The sequence below is a fragment of the Ursus americanus genome, chromosome 11, assembly GCF_024610735.1.
Source record: "Ursus americanus isolate L20-20 chromosome 11, mUrsAme1.1.p, whole genome shotgun sequence".
NCBI lineage: Eukaryota > Metazoa > Chordata > Mammalia > Carnivora > Ursidae > Ursus > Ursus americanus.
This window is the reverse complement of record NC_142137.1, coordinates 55,823,155-55,842,568: the sequence shown is the minus strand read 5'-3', so window position 1 is coordinate 55,842,568 and position 19,414 is coordinate 55,823,155. Positions and strand designations below refer to the sequence as shown.

The following is a 19,414-nucleotide window of genomic DNA, read 5'->3' as shown; positions in this document are numbered from 1 at the left end:
GATATAGTGGGCAGGGTCAGGAAAGGCGTAGCTGAGGTGACAGTTGAGGAGAGAACTGGTTGAAGAGAGGGTGTGAAACATGCAGATATCTGAAAGGACATCTGAAGAAGAAGGAAAGAAGAAACAGCAAGCACAGAGGCCATAAATGGAAGTGTTCTCAGCATGTTAGAAATAGCAAGTAGACCAGTGTGTCTGAAGTAGAATAAACAAAGGGAAAAGTGATAAGAAACGAGATTAGAGGGACGGACAGCAGGCAGATCATGCACCGTCTCCTGGACCACAGCGAGACTTCAGCTCAGTATGGATGATGAAAGAGACAAGATTGTGGTGAGCCAGAAGGGACACAATAAAACATATGTTTATAAAGCGTGACTTAGCTGCTATCAGAATAGATTATGGAAGAGTGGAAAGGCAAGAACAGAACCAGGACAGTGAGAAAGGAGACTATTCCAGTAACACAGAGAAAGATGAGGGTATTCAAGTCCATGGAAGTAGCTGGGATGAGACACGGGACTGACAACTTGCTGATCCATTTGACGGGAAATCCAGGGAAGAGTCAAGGGTGACTTCAAGTGTCCTGGCCTAAGAAGTGGCCAAACCCTCTACAGTTAAAAAGTGGCTAAATCCACGGGACTGGTGAGCGCACCGGCAGAGCCAGTTCCGAGGACCGCCGTGGATCTGTGCGTGGTGCCCCGCACATCAGTGAAAATGCACAGACCAGAGCAGGGTGCATCCAAATGGATGCCAGTGAGAATGACCCAGTAGAGAGGAGAGAAGGAGGGGAAGTAAAAAGCCAAGAGAAGATGGGATCCAAAGCACAAGGGGAGGAGATGATCTTAGAGAGAGATGACTCTTCCATGGGATAGGAAGAGAGCATGCACCGTTTGTGAGGACAGATGTAGTAGGTAAACCTACTTATAGGGATTCTCCGATGGGAAAAAGGAAGATCTCGTTGACAAAAGGTATTTTGTCTTTTAAAAATGAGAAGAGATCATTAGTTGAGAGATGGGTAGCCAGGGGCATTCAGAGCAAAGTACAGTAGGATCGCCTATCAGTGCTGAGCACCTGTTTGACAAGCGTCGGCAAGAAGCTGGCCTGGAAAAACCTTAAAAACACCAGGCCAAGTGAAAGAAACACTGGACGAGAAATACCCCAGAACAGGTGACCCGCGGAGAGAGAGCACAGACCGGTGGTCGCCACGCGTGGGGGTGGAGCAGAATGGGGAGACACTGCTAAGCAAGCAGGGGGTTTTACTTTGGAGTGATGGAAATACTGTGGACCTAGGTGGAGCGGGGACTTGCACAATTCTGCAAATGCCACTGGACCGTTCCCTTTAAAATGGTTAATTTTTTTCGACATAATAAAAAGAAAAAGAAATTGAATTATAACTCTGTGTAGGAGGAGAGGGACACACTGAAATAAGTTTCAGGTCCCATACCTGTGCCAGGGACGAGTATCTTATTGAGAATGAACTACCCACCTACCGGAAGGCGTAGTGCCACTTTACTTCTAAATGTGTATGAAAATTTTGTGTATTAAAATGTTCTCTGTTCCTTTGTCATAATGATGTTTCCAAAGGTAAGATAACCTATTGCTCTTTCATAAAATGCATCAAGTCTGTTCCCTGTAGGTATAGAGTTGAGCTTGTGTTCCCAAGGCAGCAGTACCCAAATGTTCATTCAAGTGTTTTGAATATAATCAACAGACCAATCAGGCCCCAGGTATTTTGGGGGCAAGGTACTGGGAAATACAAGTAAAACGGATTACAAACTTGGCTCTCATCAAGCTTGCCATCTCAAAAAAGTTTAAAAAAAATCTGTCACTCATTACTTTTTCAGAATCCTAAAGAGAAACAGGAGGAGGAGGGAGAAACAAGGAAAAGGTGGAACGGGAGGGAAGAAGAGGGGAGGAAGGCGGGTGAAGGAAGGGGAGGAGTGAGGCAGACTTGAGGAATAAGAAGGAAAGGAAGAAGGAGGGAAGAGAGGGTGGAGGAACAGGAAGGCGGGGAGAGGAAGAGGAGGAAGGGGAGAATCAGCAGTAGCACCACAGCTAGCACAGAGGAAGGGGAAAGTTAGGGTTCATCACACTTGGGGGTTCACCTGGTGACTCAACAGAGGAAGAGCAGGGCAAGGAGGTTTAGAGAGCCTGCGAGGCAGCGATGAGCAGTGACCACGGTGGCTACTGGGTAGTAGCCTGCCCTCTACTCCAGACAAGGAGAGCGAAGGAAATGAAAGAGTGAGAAAACTCTTCTTTCTCCAAATCTTAGTGATCAGCATTTGTCAGTAAAGACCTTCCCTGGGACAGAGAACTCTTCTTAACCCCCATCTCCTACCCGATTCCAAGGACATCCGTCCAAACTTTTTGTTTGCAGTCGTGATCTGTGTCTAATTAACACGACCCCAGAACATGCTAACATAGCAGGTTCTAGCCGATGTCCTGAAAAACTGTCCCCAGAAGACCAGTCCTCCATTCTCCCACTTCGCCTCTCCCTTGCCTTCAGCGGCCTCTGTGCAGGAGGTCCAGATCCCTCTCCAGGCCCAGGAGAGGTGAGAAGTCTCAGCTACCGTGAGAAGGAACACCTTGCACACACTGGGCTGTAAAATATGTCTTGTGTTTAAAAAAAAAAAAAACACATAGATGAGAGAAACCATATGATAATTGAAGATCGGTAGGAGAAGAAAGGGATAAAGAAAGGGGGGGTAATCAGAGGGGGGAGTGAAGCATGAGAGACTGAGAAACAAACTGAGGGCCTCAGAGGGGAGGGCGGTGGGGGAATGGGATAGACTGGTGATGGGTAGTAAGGAGGGCACGTATTGCATGGTGCACTTGGTGTTATACGCAACTAATGAATCATCGAACTTTACATCAGAAACCAGGGATGTACTGTATGGTGACTAACACAATATAATAAAAAATATTTAAAAAATTAATAAATAAAAAATTTTAAAAACAGGAAAAAAAATGAAATATAGGAAAGGAACATAAAGGCCAAAAAAATAATAAAAAACAAAACAAACAAAACACACATTCTTTTCAAATAACTGAAATCACAATTGCATTGTGATTTTAAATAAAATTTTCTGACGTATTATGCTTATCATCATAAAATCTTTTTGTGAAGAAGTAAACAGTATCTTACCAGCAATTCTTGTCTGAGACACGGAACAAGGTTCCTGGATACGTTCCTTCAATGTGCTAGGCACTTCTCTGCATATCTACAGCATCAGGCCAAACAAAGAGGAGAATACTATATAAATAAAGAGGATTATATTTTTGAAAGAGGAAGTGTTATTCTAAGGGATAGTTCTGCTGCTTTTCTTCCCCCTCAACGCCTGAGCTTCTGTCTCCGCCTTCATATCCACTGCAGTCTTCCCAGAGCCCTCCCTCCACCGACACTACTGTGAAGAGTGCCAGCCAGTCCTTAGCTGTCCTAGCCCTTTGGGACACTGAATGCCCTCCCTCCCTCTCCCCAGGATACTGTTAATATTCTGCAATCCTGACTTTATGCCTCCCTCTCTGACTGATCTCTGCCCATCCATCAAATGCTGACATTCTGCAGGGTAGGTTTTTTGGTCTTCTTACCCTTGACCCTGGCTTCTCTCCCCCAGAGCTGGTTTCTAATGGTTTCATTTATCATATGGAGTCTTAAGAGGCTGAAGACTCCAAAAAATATATCTCTAGTTCAGCTCATTCAGTCAACCTGATATTCGGACATGTCCAAATCTGAATTCATCATCTGTTTCCCTGACACCCCCTTCACAAGGGTGTCTAATGACTCTAACTGATCTTTTCGGATCAGTTTTCCTGATCTGGATAGTGGCCTTCGCTCAGAGGAGTTGCTCGATATCCTGATGTCCTAAGGCTATCCATCTTTAGGCTCGCTCCATCCATCTCTACTGTGCAGCTATAGTGATCTTTCAAAATGTAACTTTCTTCTGCTTAAAACCCATCAGTACCTGCCCACTGCTCTCAAGGTGGTGAACCGTTCTCAAGATGGAGCTCAAATTCCTTGTGATGCACGGGGAGGCCATTGGGATCTGGTCTCTGCAAGCATCTCTCATCCTTCTTCACATTGAGCTACTTCCGGGACCCAAACGCACTGTGCTCATTCTCTGTCTCCTCTAGACCCTTTCACTTGCTGCTGCTTTTCCCTGCAATACCCCTTCCCCCATCTTCACCTGACCCATACTTATTCATTCTTTATAAATTCACATGGATATGATCTCCCTCACAGAATCTTCCATGATTACCTCCCAAACCCAGGTAAGTGCTCTACTTTATGTCCCTGCGGATACCTCTACGTTATAATTGCTTGGTTACTTGTCTCACCCACAATAAACTCTTTGGGTTAGGAGCAGTGTCATACTCTTTGCTGGATTCCTAGTTCTTAAAATTGTGCTTGGCATAAAGCAAGAGTCCAGTCCAAAACTACTGAATGAATAAATGCATGCATGAATGAAATACCCCAAGTTAGTATTTCCTAAAGTGCGTTTATCGAAATTCTCCGTACAATAAGCACTATCTGATATTGGACACTTATAATTCACTAGGCAGAGTTAAATTTACATGAAATAGTATGATAAAGGAAGTTTTGGCTTTCTCTAACACAGTGCTCCCAAATTAACCAGGGTACCCTATTCTACTCAGTCTCTACTGACATCCTTCAGGTTAAAAAGACACGTGTGCTCTGACTGGATATATACAAGCTGAGTCTGGCACGTTTGACACAGGGCCAACATGTCTGGACAGGAGCACAAGGGAGAGAGAAGAAAAGATGAAGTCAGGGAGAAAACAGGAAGCCAGAACATCAGGGGCCTAATAAGTCACATTAAGGACCTCAGCCTTTCCTCCGGTGAGACGGAAGACCATTAGAGGGCTTTGCTCAGAGAAGTTACTCGATCTGAATTATGTTATAACAAATACTTTGACTGCTTTGACAAAGAGCAAAGGAGGAAGCAGGGACACCAGTGAGGAGGCCATGGTAGTAATCAAGACAAGAGATGATGGTGGCTTAAAAACAAGTTAGTGGCAATGGGGTTAGTGAAAAGCAGTAAAACTTGGGAAATTCTACAAACCTAAAAAAACCCTGAAAGAAATGTACAGGGAATACCCAATGTGCCACCCAACTTTGACAATTGTTAGAATTTTGCTGTATTTGCTTTATCGTGTATCTAACCATCTAGCCATCCATCAGACCACACATCAAATAGACATGTATTCTGAAGGAGAAGCTGATGATGACTCCAAGCTTTGGAGTTTTTTAAAATTGAGATATAATTCACCTAAGATTGACTCCAAAGGTTTTGGCCAAACAATAATGAGTAATTACCAGTAACTGAGGTAGGAGAAGCGCAGTGAAGCACAGGGACGAGGTGGAGATCAGGAGCTCGATTTTGTATGTTTGAGATGCCTATTACACAGCCAAGTAGACATGCCTAAGAGGCCACTGTACATGCAAGTCTAGGGTATGGAGAGAGGTCAAGGCCAGAGATACACATGTGTGAGTCATCAGTATCAGTGACTCATCAAGGCAGTAACGAATCCACATCATTAGATACAGGAGGATGGCTGTCATTTCAAGGGGATCGAGAAGGGAAAAATGACTGATAAGGGATCTACCCAAACCAGGGACAGAGACATATCCAGTCTCAGACAGACCTCACACTCTGATATAGTATGTTCCAGGGCAAAAGAAATAGAAATCTATGACTTTATCTGCTCTTGTTTTTTTTTTTTTTTTTAAAGATTTTATTTATTTATGTGACAGAGAGACAGCCAGCGAGAGAGGGAACACAGCAGGGGGAGTGGGAGAGGAAGAAGCAGGCTCCCAGCGGAGGAGCCTGATGTGGGACTCGATCCCGGAACGCCAGGATCACGCCCTGAGCTGAAGGCAGACGCTTTAACGACTGCGCTACCCAGGCGCCCCTGCTCTTAATTGTTTTAACTGCAAGAAAAGTAATGGCATGAGGGAAAGGACCTTATCTTAGTCACATTTGTAGCACGTGCTATTACATTCTACCTGGAACCTAGTAAATATGTGAATAAATGAATAAATCATTAAAAATAAATAGATAAAATAATTAAATGAATAAAATCATTAAAAATAAACCTACATATGTGAGAAGTCATGTGCAACATCAGAGTATTATTTTAATGCTCTTAATTTACAATTTTATAATTTTATATGGCATTTTATTCCATAAATCGAATATATATTCATTATTTAATGTAGTATATCACATATAAATCCCCAAACCAAAATATCCCATGTAAAATAAAAACTATTTTCTGAGGACATAGGTTTCTGTTCAGGACAGTTGGAAAAAATAGTAATTACAAACATTAGTAAGCATTAGTGAAATGTGCCCAAATTTGGGTACAATTGAAAACGAAAGAGCTAACACGATCTCACTCTTTTGACAACAAAATCAATAACCATGAGAAAGTCATCACAGTAATTCTTAATGCACACCTTATTCCATGTTGAATTTACACTTCTTAAGCTTTCTGAAATTTGTTCTCTTTCATGTAAACTCAGACTTTTATCTGAAAGCATTTCCAATTCAGTTCTGTTCAGCCATTTGAGTTTTTCAGCTTGTACGTCCATCTCCTGGGTTAAGTCATAAAAGAGTCAGAACAGAGTTGTGGTGAGAAGGTTGTCATACTGGGAAAAGTTCAAGAACTTATCAGAAATCTCTTTGGGAAATATTCTTATGAATGTGGACTTCTAATGTCTTTAACTTTTCTTGGAAAATAAACTTATAAGAAGCCTGAAATTATGTTAACAACCCGAAACTGATATGGGAACGACTTTTCGCACACATTTGTATGAACTTGAACTCTGGTCCCTCCCTTGACCCCCATCTCTTGACAGGGTCATATTATATCATATTTACATTGATACTTTAACATACTGTTCTTAGATAATGAAAATAATGTCTATTCTAATCAAAGGCAAAAAAGAAGCAGCAGCAACAGGAACACTTTATACAGCCATTTCTACCTTCTCTCTACCTACCCTAATATACTGTCCCACTCTGTGACCGCCCCCAAATTGTTTACAAAACGGGATGTTCCAAGAAAACTACTGAAATTTTTAGATAAAACAGGAAGAAGTTTGTTAGATATCTGTCACATTTTGAAAAGAAAACTTAGTAATTGTTTGCCACGTATTTTTCATCATTATTAAATGTTTCTTTCCCAAAATGCCTCGATTGTACTCCTTAAAATCTTTTATCATATTCGTGGGTATCCTTTTAGGCATACTTTGATGAACATGCATGCATATAAAATATATAATTTGTAGATATAAAAACATATGGCTATTTGGATATGTTTACATATATTCATCATTACATATTTTCATATATTGTATACATATACAACTATAGATAATTCTTGTTGCTTCTGGATCAACAAAGGAAATTTGATTAGTAAAAGCATGATGTTAAGCCTGAAGCTGAGGTGAGATACTCTCAAGTCGCTTAGAGTTTTCTTGTAAGACTCAATTTTATACCTAGTAATCAGTAATTATCTTCTAAATCTAAAAGCAAAGAACTATACTTCACAGTACTACTACATTCTAAAATGATGAAGTCTGTTTAAAATATCCTAAAAATCTTCAGTCTCATACTTGAGACCACATGATTTACCACTTTTCTATGAGTGAAACCTTACCTCTGCAAGAACAAAATTATAGTTGCTCTTAAAAAAAAAAAATTCCTCTTGAAAGTTCACCACATTTACCACAGAGTACAAAGTTTCTTCCCCTTTTCTTCTTCAGTCATGCAATATCTTATTTTTAGTGTAAATGTTCATGCACCAGAAAGCATTGGCAAATACAGAGACAAATAAACCACTTACTGTTAATTCTTGCAGATTTTCTTCCAGCTCAGTGGTTGATGTCTTTTGCAAAGCATTCTCAGCTTTCGTTAACCAACAAATAATGTCATCTAGTCTTTTTCTATATTCCATCACCTGCTTACTTTCACCTTTTAGCCTAAAAGAATATATTATTGAAAACATGGACAAAAATTATCCAATTAGGCAGAACATCATATATTTGCTTTGGATATCCTAACTAAATACACCACACACACACAAATTCCTAATAATTATTTTAATATCTATTTTTAAATGAGTGTGAATACTAATATATACATTCTGCAATACCAAAGATTTTTTTGATAGTATGAGAATAAAAATTATTCCTTCATTATATTCAAAAACACTGAAACTATATACATAATCTTCTCTCATCATGAAAAATTTTGCAGAAATTTAATACAACAGATTATTTTAAAGCTAGAGACCATTGTACAACATAATGGAAGTTAAAAAAAAAAGAAAGCAAAACGTCTTTATCTCAAGAAAATAAGGAAAAACACATAATTCTCTTTGAGTAGTGAATGGAGATAAAAAGTCATCATTATATGACATATTATTCACATTAGGTGGCAACTTTTACTCTACTTTATTCATAGAAAAGAAAAAATAAGAGCAAGGCAAGATACTGAGAATGGAAAATTTTTACAAGTATTAGGAAAGACTAAGAAAAAAATGAAAATTTGGTTAGCTCGTTAAAATAAGTATTATATTTGAATATAGCACCAAGTTATAAAAAGAGATCTAGAAAAAAACAAAGCAAAAGTTTCAAAGGATATAAGGAAACAAATAGTCATATGAATATAAAAAAGGAACTGCCTTAATTAGATCTTTTAAATGTTGTAAGAATAACATTTATAAGTATATAAACCATCTGTCAGAAGATGAGAATGTGACTAGAACTCATATGATGAACAAGATTATGTATTTTTCAGAGAGGGTTTGAAAGCTATTTACAGCTTGGTGGTGGTATCATTATTTTTATAGTTGTGGTTATTAGCTGCTAGTTTAAAAACTGAATGTAATTTTTTAATGAATTGCATTGTGTCATCCTGAATAAAAATTTACATTTTTTTATGACTGTGTCTTTTTGATCACAAGAAACCTAACATATGATGCAATATATAAATATAATCAGATGCTAAACAAATATTTGTGTATTTAACAGAGAGTAATACTTGAGGGAGAGTATTTTAATGTTAAAAATGAATGAAAATCACTACAAAATCATCAAGTTTACATTTTTAAGTATCCACCAGAAGAGAACACTGCTTCAAGATTAAAACCAAGCAAGCAAGCAGGCAATGGTACTAATTGTTAGAGACTGACAATACCAAGACAGGTAATTTATACCCTCTATTTCGAAGACTCATTAACTTAAGTAACAACTTTGTAAGCACCCAAATACTATTATAAACCTTGTATTATTTTTTAAAAAGCTGGAATTTATATTTCCAATGTTGCATAATCATGACTAACAATATTTCCAAAATACATCTATGAAAGAAACTAACATCAAAGTAATTTCAAGAAGACATATTTGAGTCACACAAAATTTTCATCCGCAAACTTAGCTAAATATAATCCACATTTTAAATGCTATCACTAAGAGTAAAAACAAGTTATAAATTTATGTTCAAACAGGAGATAACAATTGCTCATTAAGGAATAACGGCATAAGTTGATGAACTGTGCAAATATTTAACTACAGGCACTCAGTATAAAAACAAATTAAACTATGTGCTATTCCTCAATGACTCTGATAACAGTACACAGACAAGCTCTTAAAATTGCAAGGTGGCCCCAGTTTAAGATAAGTTACAACCTGAAATGAAGTTAAACATAAATTCATGAAAATAAATATTGCTTTAGTTAAAATACAAGATGTCAGAGAAGAGATTCATTATTCTTATCTTGTCCCCAAGATGAGTAAAATATGTATTAGCTTCACCTTGTTAGTTCCGGGAGCAATAATTACCACATTCCAGAGATCCGTTAGAAAATCTTTAGGAGAATTTCTGCTCTTATTGCTAATACCATGCCAGAAGGCACATCTTTTTCCTTAAGAAGACCTGGGAGCTAGATGATTTTCAAGCTAGAATGACTCTCCATGCAAACTCATTAGCATGGCACATAAAATCCTATGGGGCCTCAGCTTTCAATCCCACCCCTAGTCCCCTGAACCCTCCTCGCCATGTAACTTTGCAGATCTCTCACCTGGCCATGCTACTTCATGCCTCCCACCTTTACCTGTTCTACTCTTTTCCCTAGAAGGCCCTCCCTAGGATGAGTTTATGGGAAATTGTTACAAATGCTTCAAAACTCAGCTTCAGGATCCCTCCCCTGGGATGCCTAAATTTCACATCCCATCACCCCTGCCTCTGTGACGACACTGTTATCTTCCTAACGATGTGCTCTTCAATCACGCCATATCCTTTGTCCCTTTAAACAGTTTCTTCATCTTAGTCTCTGAGTTCTAAGTCATATTTACACCCCAAAGGCCAAACACAAAGCTCAATAAATATTGATCAAATCACTCAATCAATCATTGGCAAAACTCAGCAATAACATGCTTCAAGAGTAAGTTTTAGTTTAACTTGCTATTGTGAGAACTGGGTATTTTGAGTGTTTATATGAACAGTCTGGGAATATCCTTTTTACCAACATTGTCTCATTGAATCCTCGTGACACCTCTGAGAGGATATCACAGTTCTTATTTACAGAGGAGGAAGCTTGGCTGGAGAGCTTTGTGCTCTTGCCGAAATTGTCCATGCACAGTATTCTGAGAGCCTAAGTTCGTGCCATCACTAACTTTTTGTGAGACTTGACAAGCTACTTAAGGTCTCCCCTCTAAGCCTCAGTTTCAAAAGCTGTACAGTGGGCCTAAGCCCCCCCACAGCCATTGAGAGCATAAAATGAAACAACGTGTGCCCCGTGCCAAACACGGTCTCTGCCACATGGCAATCTCTCAACGCAAACGCACAAACCATCATTTGCCTCTTACCAAAACACACAAAACAATAGATGATGTGATTTTATAAAAAGCTGCCATAGGCCAAATATTCAAAGTTCCATATTTTATGTTGTACTTTGCACTGAAAAACGGGACTTGATAAAATATTAACTCGGTCTTTAACAAAACAGTAGCTTATCGCTAAACTAATACAGCATCCACAGAGTTAAAATTAGGAGGAAAAAAATGGGGGACTTTTCAACCCAAAACTACTATTAACCTTAAAAAGATCATTAATGAACTGAAATATGTTACACAAAGTAGAAATCAACCATTAAATCTTGACTGTCTCAAAAATAACTTCAATAATTTTAAAGTAATATATAAAATAATTTGTAATGCCGAGTACTATATTCACCGGTCATCAAACATGTTTGCAACCAGAAGACACCGAATAAAATCTGGGCATTGTAACAGAACCTGACATGAAAGCAGACAATAATTCATGGTATTTATTACATTGCAGGGATGAGGAATCGTATTATTTACAAAGCACTGGCATGTATGGATGTAACACACCCTTTGACAGTAAGAACAACCAAGTAAGAGGGATTTCAGAGGAAGAGCCCAAGACCCAGCCAGGAAATGAGTGAGTGAGAAGTCTGACCCTGAACCCAGATCTTCGGACTGCAAGTCCAGACTGTTCCCCATCTACTTCAAGTTACCGCCACCGAGTCGCCATATCTTAATAAAATGTCAGAAATGAGAAGGAGAAAGATATCTTTTACATTGTAGAACATCTGAGTAGAAAAGTGAGACTTTATGGATAGCCTACAAATACAGGAAGAGACAACATTCTAAAAATACAGAACATCACAGTAGCGGTCTTAAATGTCGATGCAACTCCTATCATGGTATCAGACAACAGAAGAATTCTGAACTCATCTGATTGCATCTTACAGTGATGCAAAGCTCTGCCAAAATCTCTTTACCCCTGTGCCCTCGAGTTATCACAGCTAAATCACCTTGGCCGCCGGTCCCTCACTTCTGCAAAGATCGCACTCCAGCGCTGGTTTAAACCTGCCAGCTTGTCTTTCAAAAAGCTTCCGTCCGTGGGGGAGAGTTTCTGTACAATGCCATCCCCGGTTCTGTTTAGGGCTGCAAAACTGGGCTGGTGGCTGCTGATCCCCTCTTCAAGCTCCTGTAACAGAGTACAACTCAAGATGAACTCCACTACTAAACTACGCAACGGGTCCACAAAGGCACTACAGCGTCAGTGTTGTAAGTGTCAGAGAAACGAAGTCCTGGAAGAACATTCTATGTTCACGGAAAAGGCATTTTAAAACACTTTACCTGCCTCTCAACCAACACACTAAATGAAATCTATTTTGAAATCTAACTCATTCTCATGAATGCCATTAGGCAAAATACACTGGAAAAGGGACAGCCTAATAGCGTAAATAACAGCTATTTACGTTGAGGCCTAAGCATAGACTGTTTGAGTAAAGTGGATTGTTTCTCTTCTTCTAAACATATGCTTGAAAGCATTTCTAAATACATCTATATGTATATACCCCCCACATACCACTATGTCCCATCATATGTAAGTAAACCTCATTGTGTATTTTATTGAGACATTGCTTCATGAGTCTGTAAATTTTTAAGCAACGAACTAAAAGGGATATTTTAAAGTCAAATTTAAGCACTCATCTATAATTCTAAAAATAAAATTCATGAAAATTAACATGTTTGTGAAAAAATAAAAGCATTTTCTAACTCCTTGTGAGCCTTCTACAGAAAGTATATTTTAAAGATTGAAAAGAAATTATTTTTAACAATGGTAAATTGAAATTTTGCTTGCTTTTGACCATTACTTTTATCGACCCAATATCAACAGAACTGATTTAGCTACTGTGTTATATTTCCCCAAGACTGAATTAGACTCACAGGAGCAGCGACCCTGACACAGCTTAAGAAGAATTTATTTATATGAGAATTATCAATTATACAAAGAAAAATAAGATGCCTGGTCTGTAAGTACAGAAAACAGGTGAGGTATGCAAATATCTTTCTGTCCTTGATAAAGTCTTGCATACAAAATTTAACACGTTATTCTGCCCATAAAATCTTAAAAATAAATTTTTTTTACATTAACCACTAAAGAGCATTTTTAACGTAAATTTCTAAAGCCCTGATTAAAAATTGTAAATACCAATGTTTCTTAAACTTCTGAACTTGGAGAGCTGAAGTGGAACAAAAATTACAGGTTATCTACGACTCCTGAAAAGTTAACATATTTATACCCTTAATTTCAAAATCAGTCTTCAACACCACATACTAAAGAAATATGCCACCTCTTGAGCGGCCCCTTAGCCTCTGAAGGAAAGCACTCACCTGCTGGTGGACCCTGGCTTTCTCCAAGTCCAGGCCACCATCGGGAGCAAAGGTTTCAGCCAGTAACTCTTCAGCCTCTGTTATCCACTGTGTGAGGTCATTAAGGTCACAATGGAACTGTCTCCATTCTTCCATAGCCCTATCAAAATGACTAGAGGACAAGAGACAAAATAGGTTTCCAAAATTTCCAGGACCATCTCGAAGCACTTTTTCTAAAAAGGAAATACAAATCTCATTTAAACTGAAACCCCCAAAACAAGTGAATTCACAGCTCACTGCTCTATGAGACCAGTTTTCATGGAAGATTACAGTTCATGATTCCTCTTAGAGAAACGTGCACCATATCAAGAGCAATCCTGCCCCTCTCTGTCTTAACACACATGTACACAAACACCAACACACTAGGCAGCTTTTTTTACCTGAAAAGAGAGCCTGCTCCAGCTTGGAAAATCAAGATTGATTAGCTGCAGCCATGTTAACCGACCCAACTTTAAACACTTACCATGGTAAATATGTAAAATATGATTAATTACTCTATTTTCTTAGGGGGAAAAAAAAAAGGTGTTTTACTTCCACAACACTTAGTTCCCAGCTAGAACAAAACCCAAAAGGCCAAAACCCTTCAAAATTTCTTTGCACTCCATTATCTCTGTGTTATGGGCTGCCCTGTGCCCCCCAAAATTCATATGTTGAAGCCCTAGTCCCTCAATGCGACTATATTTAAGAGGGCCTTTAAGGAACTAATTAAGGTTAAATGAGGTCATAAGAATAGGGCCCTAATCCCATTAGACTGGTGTCTTAATAAGAAGAGAAACAGATACCAGAGATTGATATCTCTCTCTCTCTCAATGTCTGCAAGAGCACAGAGGAAAGGCCACAGTGTGTAAGGACACAGTGAGAAGGTGACCATCTGCAAGCCAGGAAGAGAGGCCTCATTAAAAACTAACCCTGCTGGCACCTTGATCTTGGACTTCCAGCCTCTAGAACTGAGAGAAATGTGTTTGTTGTTTAAGCCACGCCATCCCTGGTATCCTATGATGGCAGCCCTAGCCGGCTAACACACTCTGTGCGATGGCCAATCTGGAGTGTCCCCTCTATCTGAACACAGCACAGTACGGAAGTGCCTACACAGTATGGAAACGTAAGGCAACAAGACAAAGGGCTATCACGGTTTCCATTTAAACCTAACTCCTTTAGAAAGGAGATAAAGTCAAACTCCACTGCTTGTCACATTTGGAACACATAAACTAAGTCTACAAAGAAAAATCTTTGTTGGACTTGGATCCTAGCAAATTTCCTTGTGCCTTTTTTTTTTTTTTTTTTTTTTTTTTTTAGTGTAGCGGTGCTAGGAGAGGGTTAGATGATATCCCTGAGATTTTAACAATTTTAATAAAATTTTTACTTTGCATAATAAAAAGATAACATTCTTTTCAAAAAAAATAATAAAATGGTGCCTGGCATCATGAACTCCTAAAAATGTTTCTATTTCCTTCTTCCATGAAAATCATTTTGAAAATTCAGTTAATATTTGTTGAGTGCCCACAGGGAAGCAACATTCTATTGGGCATGACAAAAATAAGAGCACTTCAAACAAAACACTAAGAGAAGATACAGAGGCAATCCTCATTACCTTTCATAAACCCAGGCAATAACTAAATAAGAAACATGAATTCTAACTTTTCAGATGTTGCAACAGAAAATGTTGCTAAAAAGGCTGCCTAAAAGATCTGAAGACCTTGAGAACATAAACATTATATTTAGTAAAGATGAGTATCATTGTAACAGAACATAAATTTCAAATAAATCTAAGCAGAATAGCTATGGATTAAATAGGAAAGAGTTTTTTAAAAAGCGGGGGGGGGGGGGGGGCGATGCAAAAATAGGACTCAGAAAGCCATCCCCTCCTCCCTAACCCTGCCAGCTTGTATGGGAAGCAGCACAGTATTGTGAAAGGCTGTGGACTTCCAGACAGTCAGACTCAAAGTCCCAGCCTTACTGCATCCTTGGTTTATAAACATATGAGTTTGCTATCTCTAATATCTCAACTGGCCTTCCATCTTCCCCACAAACTCATCTCACCACCGATGTACTATCTCTGGCAATGGTACTACCACCTACTTAGGTCCTCAAGCCAAAGACTTGGGGCTCATTTTTTCATTCTTCCCTCTTCCTTACTCCAACATCCCATGAATCACCACATTTTATTGACTACCCTATTTAATTCTCAAATTTTCCCTTAGTCTCCACTTCCACAGCCACTATCCTAATCGAGTTACCGTCATGCGACCAGTCTAGACTGGTTCTCCTAGCTCTTAGTCTTGTCGTCTACCAGCATATTCTACAATCAGCAATTTGTCATTCCCTTGTTAAAATACTGTAATGGCTCCCTATAATTACGCATGGATTTTTCTGATAAATACAGCAAATATATGTCCTCTTCCTTATGATTTTCTTAATAACATTTTCTTTTCTCTAGCTTATTTTATTGTATGAATACAGTATATCATACATATAACATACAAAATATGTGTTAATAAACTATGTTATTAGTAAGGCTTTAGTCAGCAGTAAGCATTAGTAGTTAAGTTTTGGGGGAGCCAAAAGTTATACACAGATTTTCAACTACATTGGGGGGAGGGGGTCAGTGCTCCTATCCCCATGTTGTTCAAGGGTCAACTGTACTTAACTTGATACAAAAGGTCCTTCTGATATAGTCCCTTCAGACCTTTCTGGTTTCATCTCTCTCCTATGAGTTCTAACTCTGCTGGACTATTTCCATTTCCTCAACTGTACTGCACTCTCTCTCTTATCTATGACCTTATGCAATGTTGTATTCCCTCTATTCCTTCGCCTGGGTAACCTCTAAGAAGACTTGCCAAATTCTTCAAGGTGCCTAGCAAGGTCTCCTGTATTGTCCCCATCACAGCACTAGGCACTATGTCTATATTTTTCTACCATATACATTTGGACCCTGAGACAGAGACTATATCTATTTAGTACACCTGCCTCATAATCCTTCATAACTACTTACACGGAGCTGCACGTGCCTTGAATTAGTCAGCACTCAATAAATACTGGTCAAAGAGATGGTGCATGGACAGATGGATAGACAAGTACACAGAGGTAGATGGATGGGTGAAGTCTTAAAATTGAATTTTGAAAATTTTTAAATAATAGAAAAAGAATGACTGATGAAAGAAGGAAAACTATTCCTTGTAGAAGATGGAATTGAGTAAGAATCAGAAACTGGGAAGGTAAAGAAAACAAAGAAAATTTTAATCAAGTTTGTGTGAAATGAATGAAGGAAACTTTTTTTCAAGCAATAGGTACAAGGCATAAGAAATCAAGCCATCTGGAGAACACTGATAAAAAGCTTCCAAGTTCAAGATGAGAGGTCTGAACTTTGTCTGCATAGCAGTGAAAGCCACCAAAGGAAATACGAATACCTGAAAAGACATTCTTAGGAGAGAAGATATATAAGGATGCAAGGATCCAAGATGAGAAGGAAGAAACAACTCGCTCAAAGAAAGGGAAGAAATTCATCCAGGAAAAGGGGGCTCCATTATTTATCTAAGATGGTTGTAAAATTACTTATTTGAAAAAATACGAAAACTAACACCATGTACCAGTGTGAAGTAGGCATAAGGGAGTTCTCAAAGAAAGATGATCTGTGGGGTGCCTGGGTGGCTCAGTTGTTAAGCGTCTGCCTTCGGCTTAGAGCGTGATCCCAGGGTCCTGGGATCGAGCCCCACATCAGGCTCCCTGCTCCACTGGGAGCCTGCTTCTTCCTTTCCCACTCCCCCTGCTTGTGTTCCCTCTCTCGAAGGGCTGTCTGTCTCTCTCTCTCTGTCAAATAAATAAATAAAATCTTAAAGAAAAAAAAAAAGAAAGATGATCTGTTATATTTTCATGGCATTTATCTTACTTTTACTATAGGCCAACAAAGTTCAAAAAGTTTTTCCCCCCATAGATTAGTTTTATCTTGTTTGTTTGTTTCAAGTTTTTATTTAAATTCCAGTTAGTCAACATACGGTGTAATAAGTCATTGAGAGAAAGACAAATACCATATGATTTCACTTATATGTGGAATTTAGAAATAAAACAGATGAACATAGGGGAAGAAAAAGAGAGAGAGAGAGAGAGAGGCAAACCATAAAATAGACTCTTAGCTATAGAGAACAGAGGGTTGCTGGAGGGGAGGTAAGTGTGGGGATGGGCTAAATGGGTGATGGGCATTAAGGAGGACACTTATAGTGATGAGCACTGGGTGTTGTATGTAAGTGATGAATCACTAAATTCTACTCCTGAAAAAGTTTGAAAAGTTTTATCAGCCAAATGGCACAGGGACCTGGTATAGACAAATGAACTTGGTGCTCACCTTCATGTGATTATAACTGATAACAGAAACCATGAAAATGTAGGACATTTGCCACTGCCTTGATGTTTTACAAAAAAAAACCAGAATACAAAAAAAGTTCTCACTTACTACTTGTGAAAGGTGGATAAACATGGATGGAGAAAAATAAATATTTAAGATAGGTTACCAAAGTGGGAGAGAAAAACAAAAATTAAGAATAAGAACATAATGCATCCAAGTGCTGGGATAAAATAAAGGAGGCAACCCTCCAGCAAGTTCAATCAAGTTAACAAAGGAAACAAAATAATAAAAGTTAAGACAGATGAGACTTTTCTAACATAAGAAAATATAGTAAAATATAGTTTGGTGCTTAAAATTTTGAAAATTCCCATGTTACCTTTTTAAAAGGTAACATTTTTATAATCAAGAAAATAACAGAACTTCTGCCATCAACATTACTAATCAGCAATGTTCTCAAAGTTCTACCACATTAGCCAAATACATATACACAAATAGGAAGATTTTTAAAAAGAAAAAAAGTTATCATTATATACAATTGATGTGTCAAGATACTACAAAGGTCAAAAAAATCAATTTTATACCAGACACGCACATGCACACACACATGCACATACAGTGCAGAAGAAAGCTACCACACACCAACTGTATAGTAATGAACAAGAAAAGCACAAAACTACCAGAGGGACAGGGATCTGCAGGAAGTTTCCCCAGGGACGAAAGTGCTGGCAGATGCCATTTTTCTTGCTGTTGCCCAACACAGATAGTAAGATGGTTCTGGAAGACAATTCTGACACTCTCCATCCATCCACCTTGGTAGCACCACATGCCCATCCTGGCATTCCCCTGCAGACCCTCCCAACCCAACCAATTCGCCTGGGCAGGCATCCCTCCAAAGTGACTCCTGACCTGGGGAGTAGAGGAGATAACCTCACATACCAAAGTGTCCACACATACTGCAGCTGGGCCTCTCAGCTGGCTGTGCAGAGAGCAAGCCCTGCCCTTTCCTGCCCCTGCAGCTGTTGCACCAGCTAACCGTAGACAGCCAAATTAAGTACTGGCCCCATCCACCAATAAGCCCAAGGTGGCTGCAACCAGGTCTCTTCACAGCCAGGGGAGCAAACCCTGCCCAGTGGGCCTACAGCAGGCAAAGCAGGTCAGTGTAGCCAGCTGGGCTAAGGGCCAGCCTGACCCACCACTGTGCATAGTAATCATGGCTCAGCACAACAGGAGGGCACATGCAATAGTGTGGATTGCACCACAGGACACCACACAAATCCACTACCTTCAAGACCAAGAGATATAACTGACCTATCCAATACACAGAAACAAACATGGAGAGTCAGACAAAATGAGGAAACAGAGGAATATGTCCCAAATGAAAGAACAAAACAAAATCACAGGGGGAAAAAAAAAGCTAAACAAAACTGAGATAAGCAATAGACCTGATAGAGAGAGCAAAGTAATGGTCATAAAGATACTCACCAGACTTGAGAGAAGAATACTTGAACTCAGTAAGAACTTCAACAAAAAGACAGAAAATATAAAAAATAACCAGTCAGGGCTAATGAATACAATAACTGAGATGAAAAATATACTGGAGGGAATCAACAGATTAGAGGATGCAGAAGAATGAATCAGCAATCTGGAAGCCAGGGTAATGGAAAACAACCAAACTGAACAGCAAAAAGAAAAGTAATAATAATAAAAATGAGAATAGATTAGGGGGACTCTGAAACATCATCAAGCGTAATAACATTCACATTATAGGAATCCCAAAAAGAGAAGTTAGAGAGAAGAGGGGCAGA

At 39.0% G+C, this 19,414-nt stretch overlaps 1 protein-coding gene across 13 annotated transcripts in view; it reads right to left on the bottom strand.

Moving 5' to 3' along the window:
- The window catches only part of UTRN (utrophin), a 486,188-nt gene that overhangs the window by 252,754 nt on the left and 214,020 nt on the right, over positions 1 to 19,414 (bottom strand). For all 13 annotated transcript variants that reach the window (XM_087865550.1, XM_087865558.1, XM_087865561.1 and 10 more), the window contains 5 exons: positions 13,232 to 13,382; positions 11,863 to 12,038; positions 7,864 to 7,999; positions 6,473 to 6,610; positions 3,140 to 3,215 (listed from right to left, as the gene is read on the bottom strand). In XM_087865550.1, the coding sequence (XP_087721676.1) occupies positions 3,140 to 3,215; positions 6,473 to 6,610; positions 7,864 to 7,999; positions 11,863 to 12,038; positions 13,232 to 13,382 (677 nt within the window). The remainder of the gene's footprint in view (positions 1 to 3,139; positions 3,216 to 6,472; positions 6,611 to 7,863; positions 8,000 to 11,862; positions 12,039 to 13,231; positions 13,383 to 19,414) is intronic.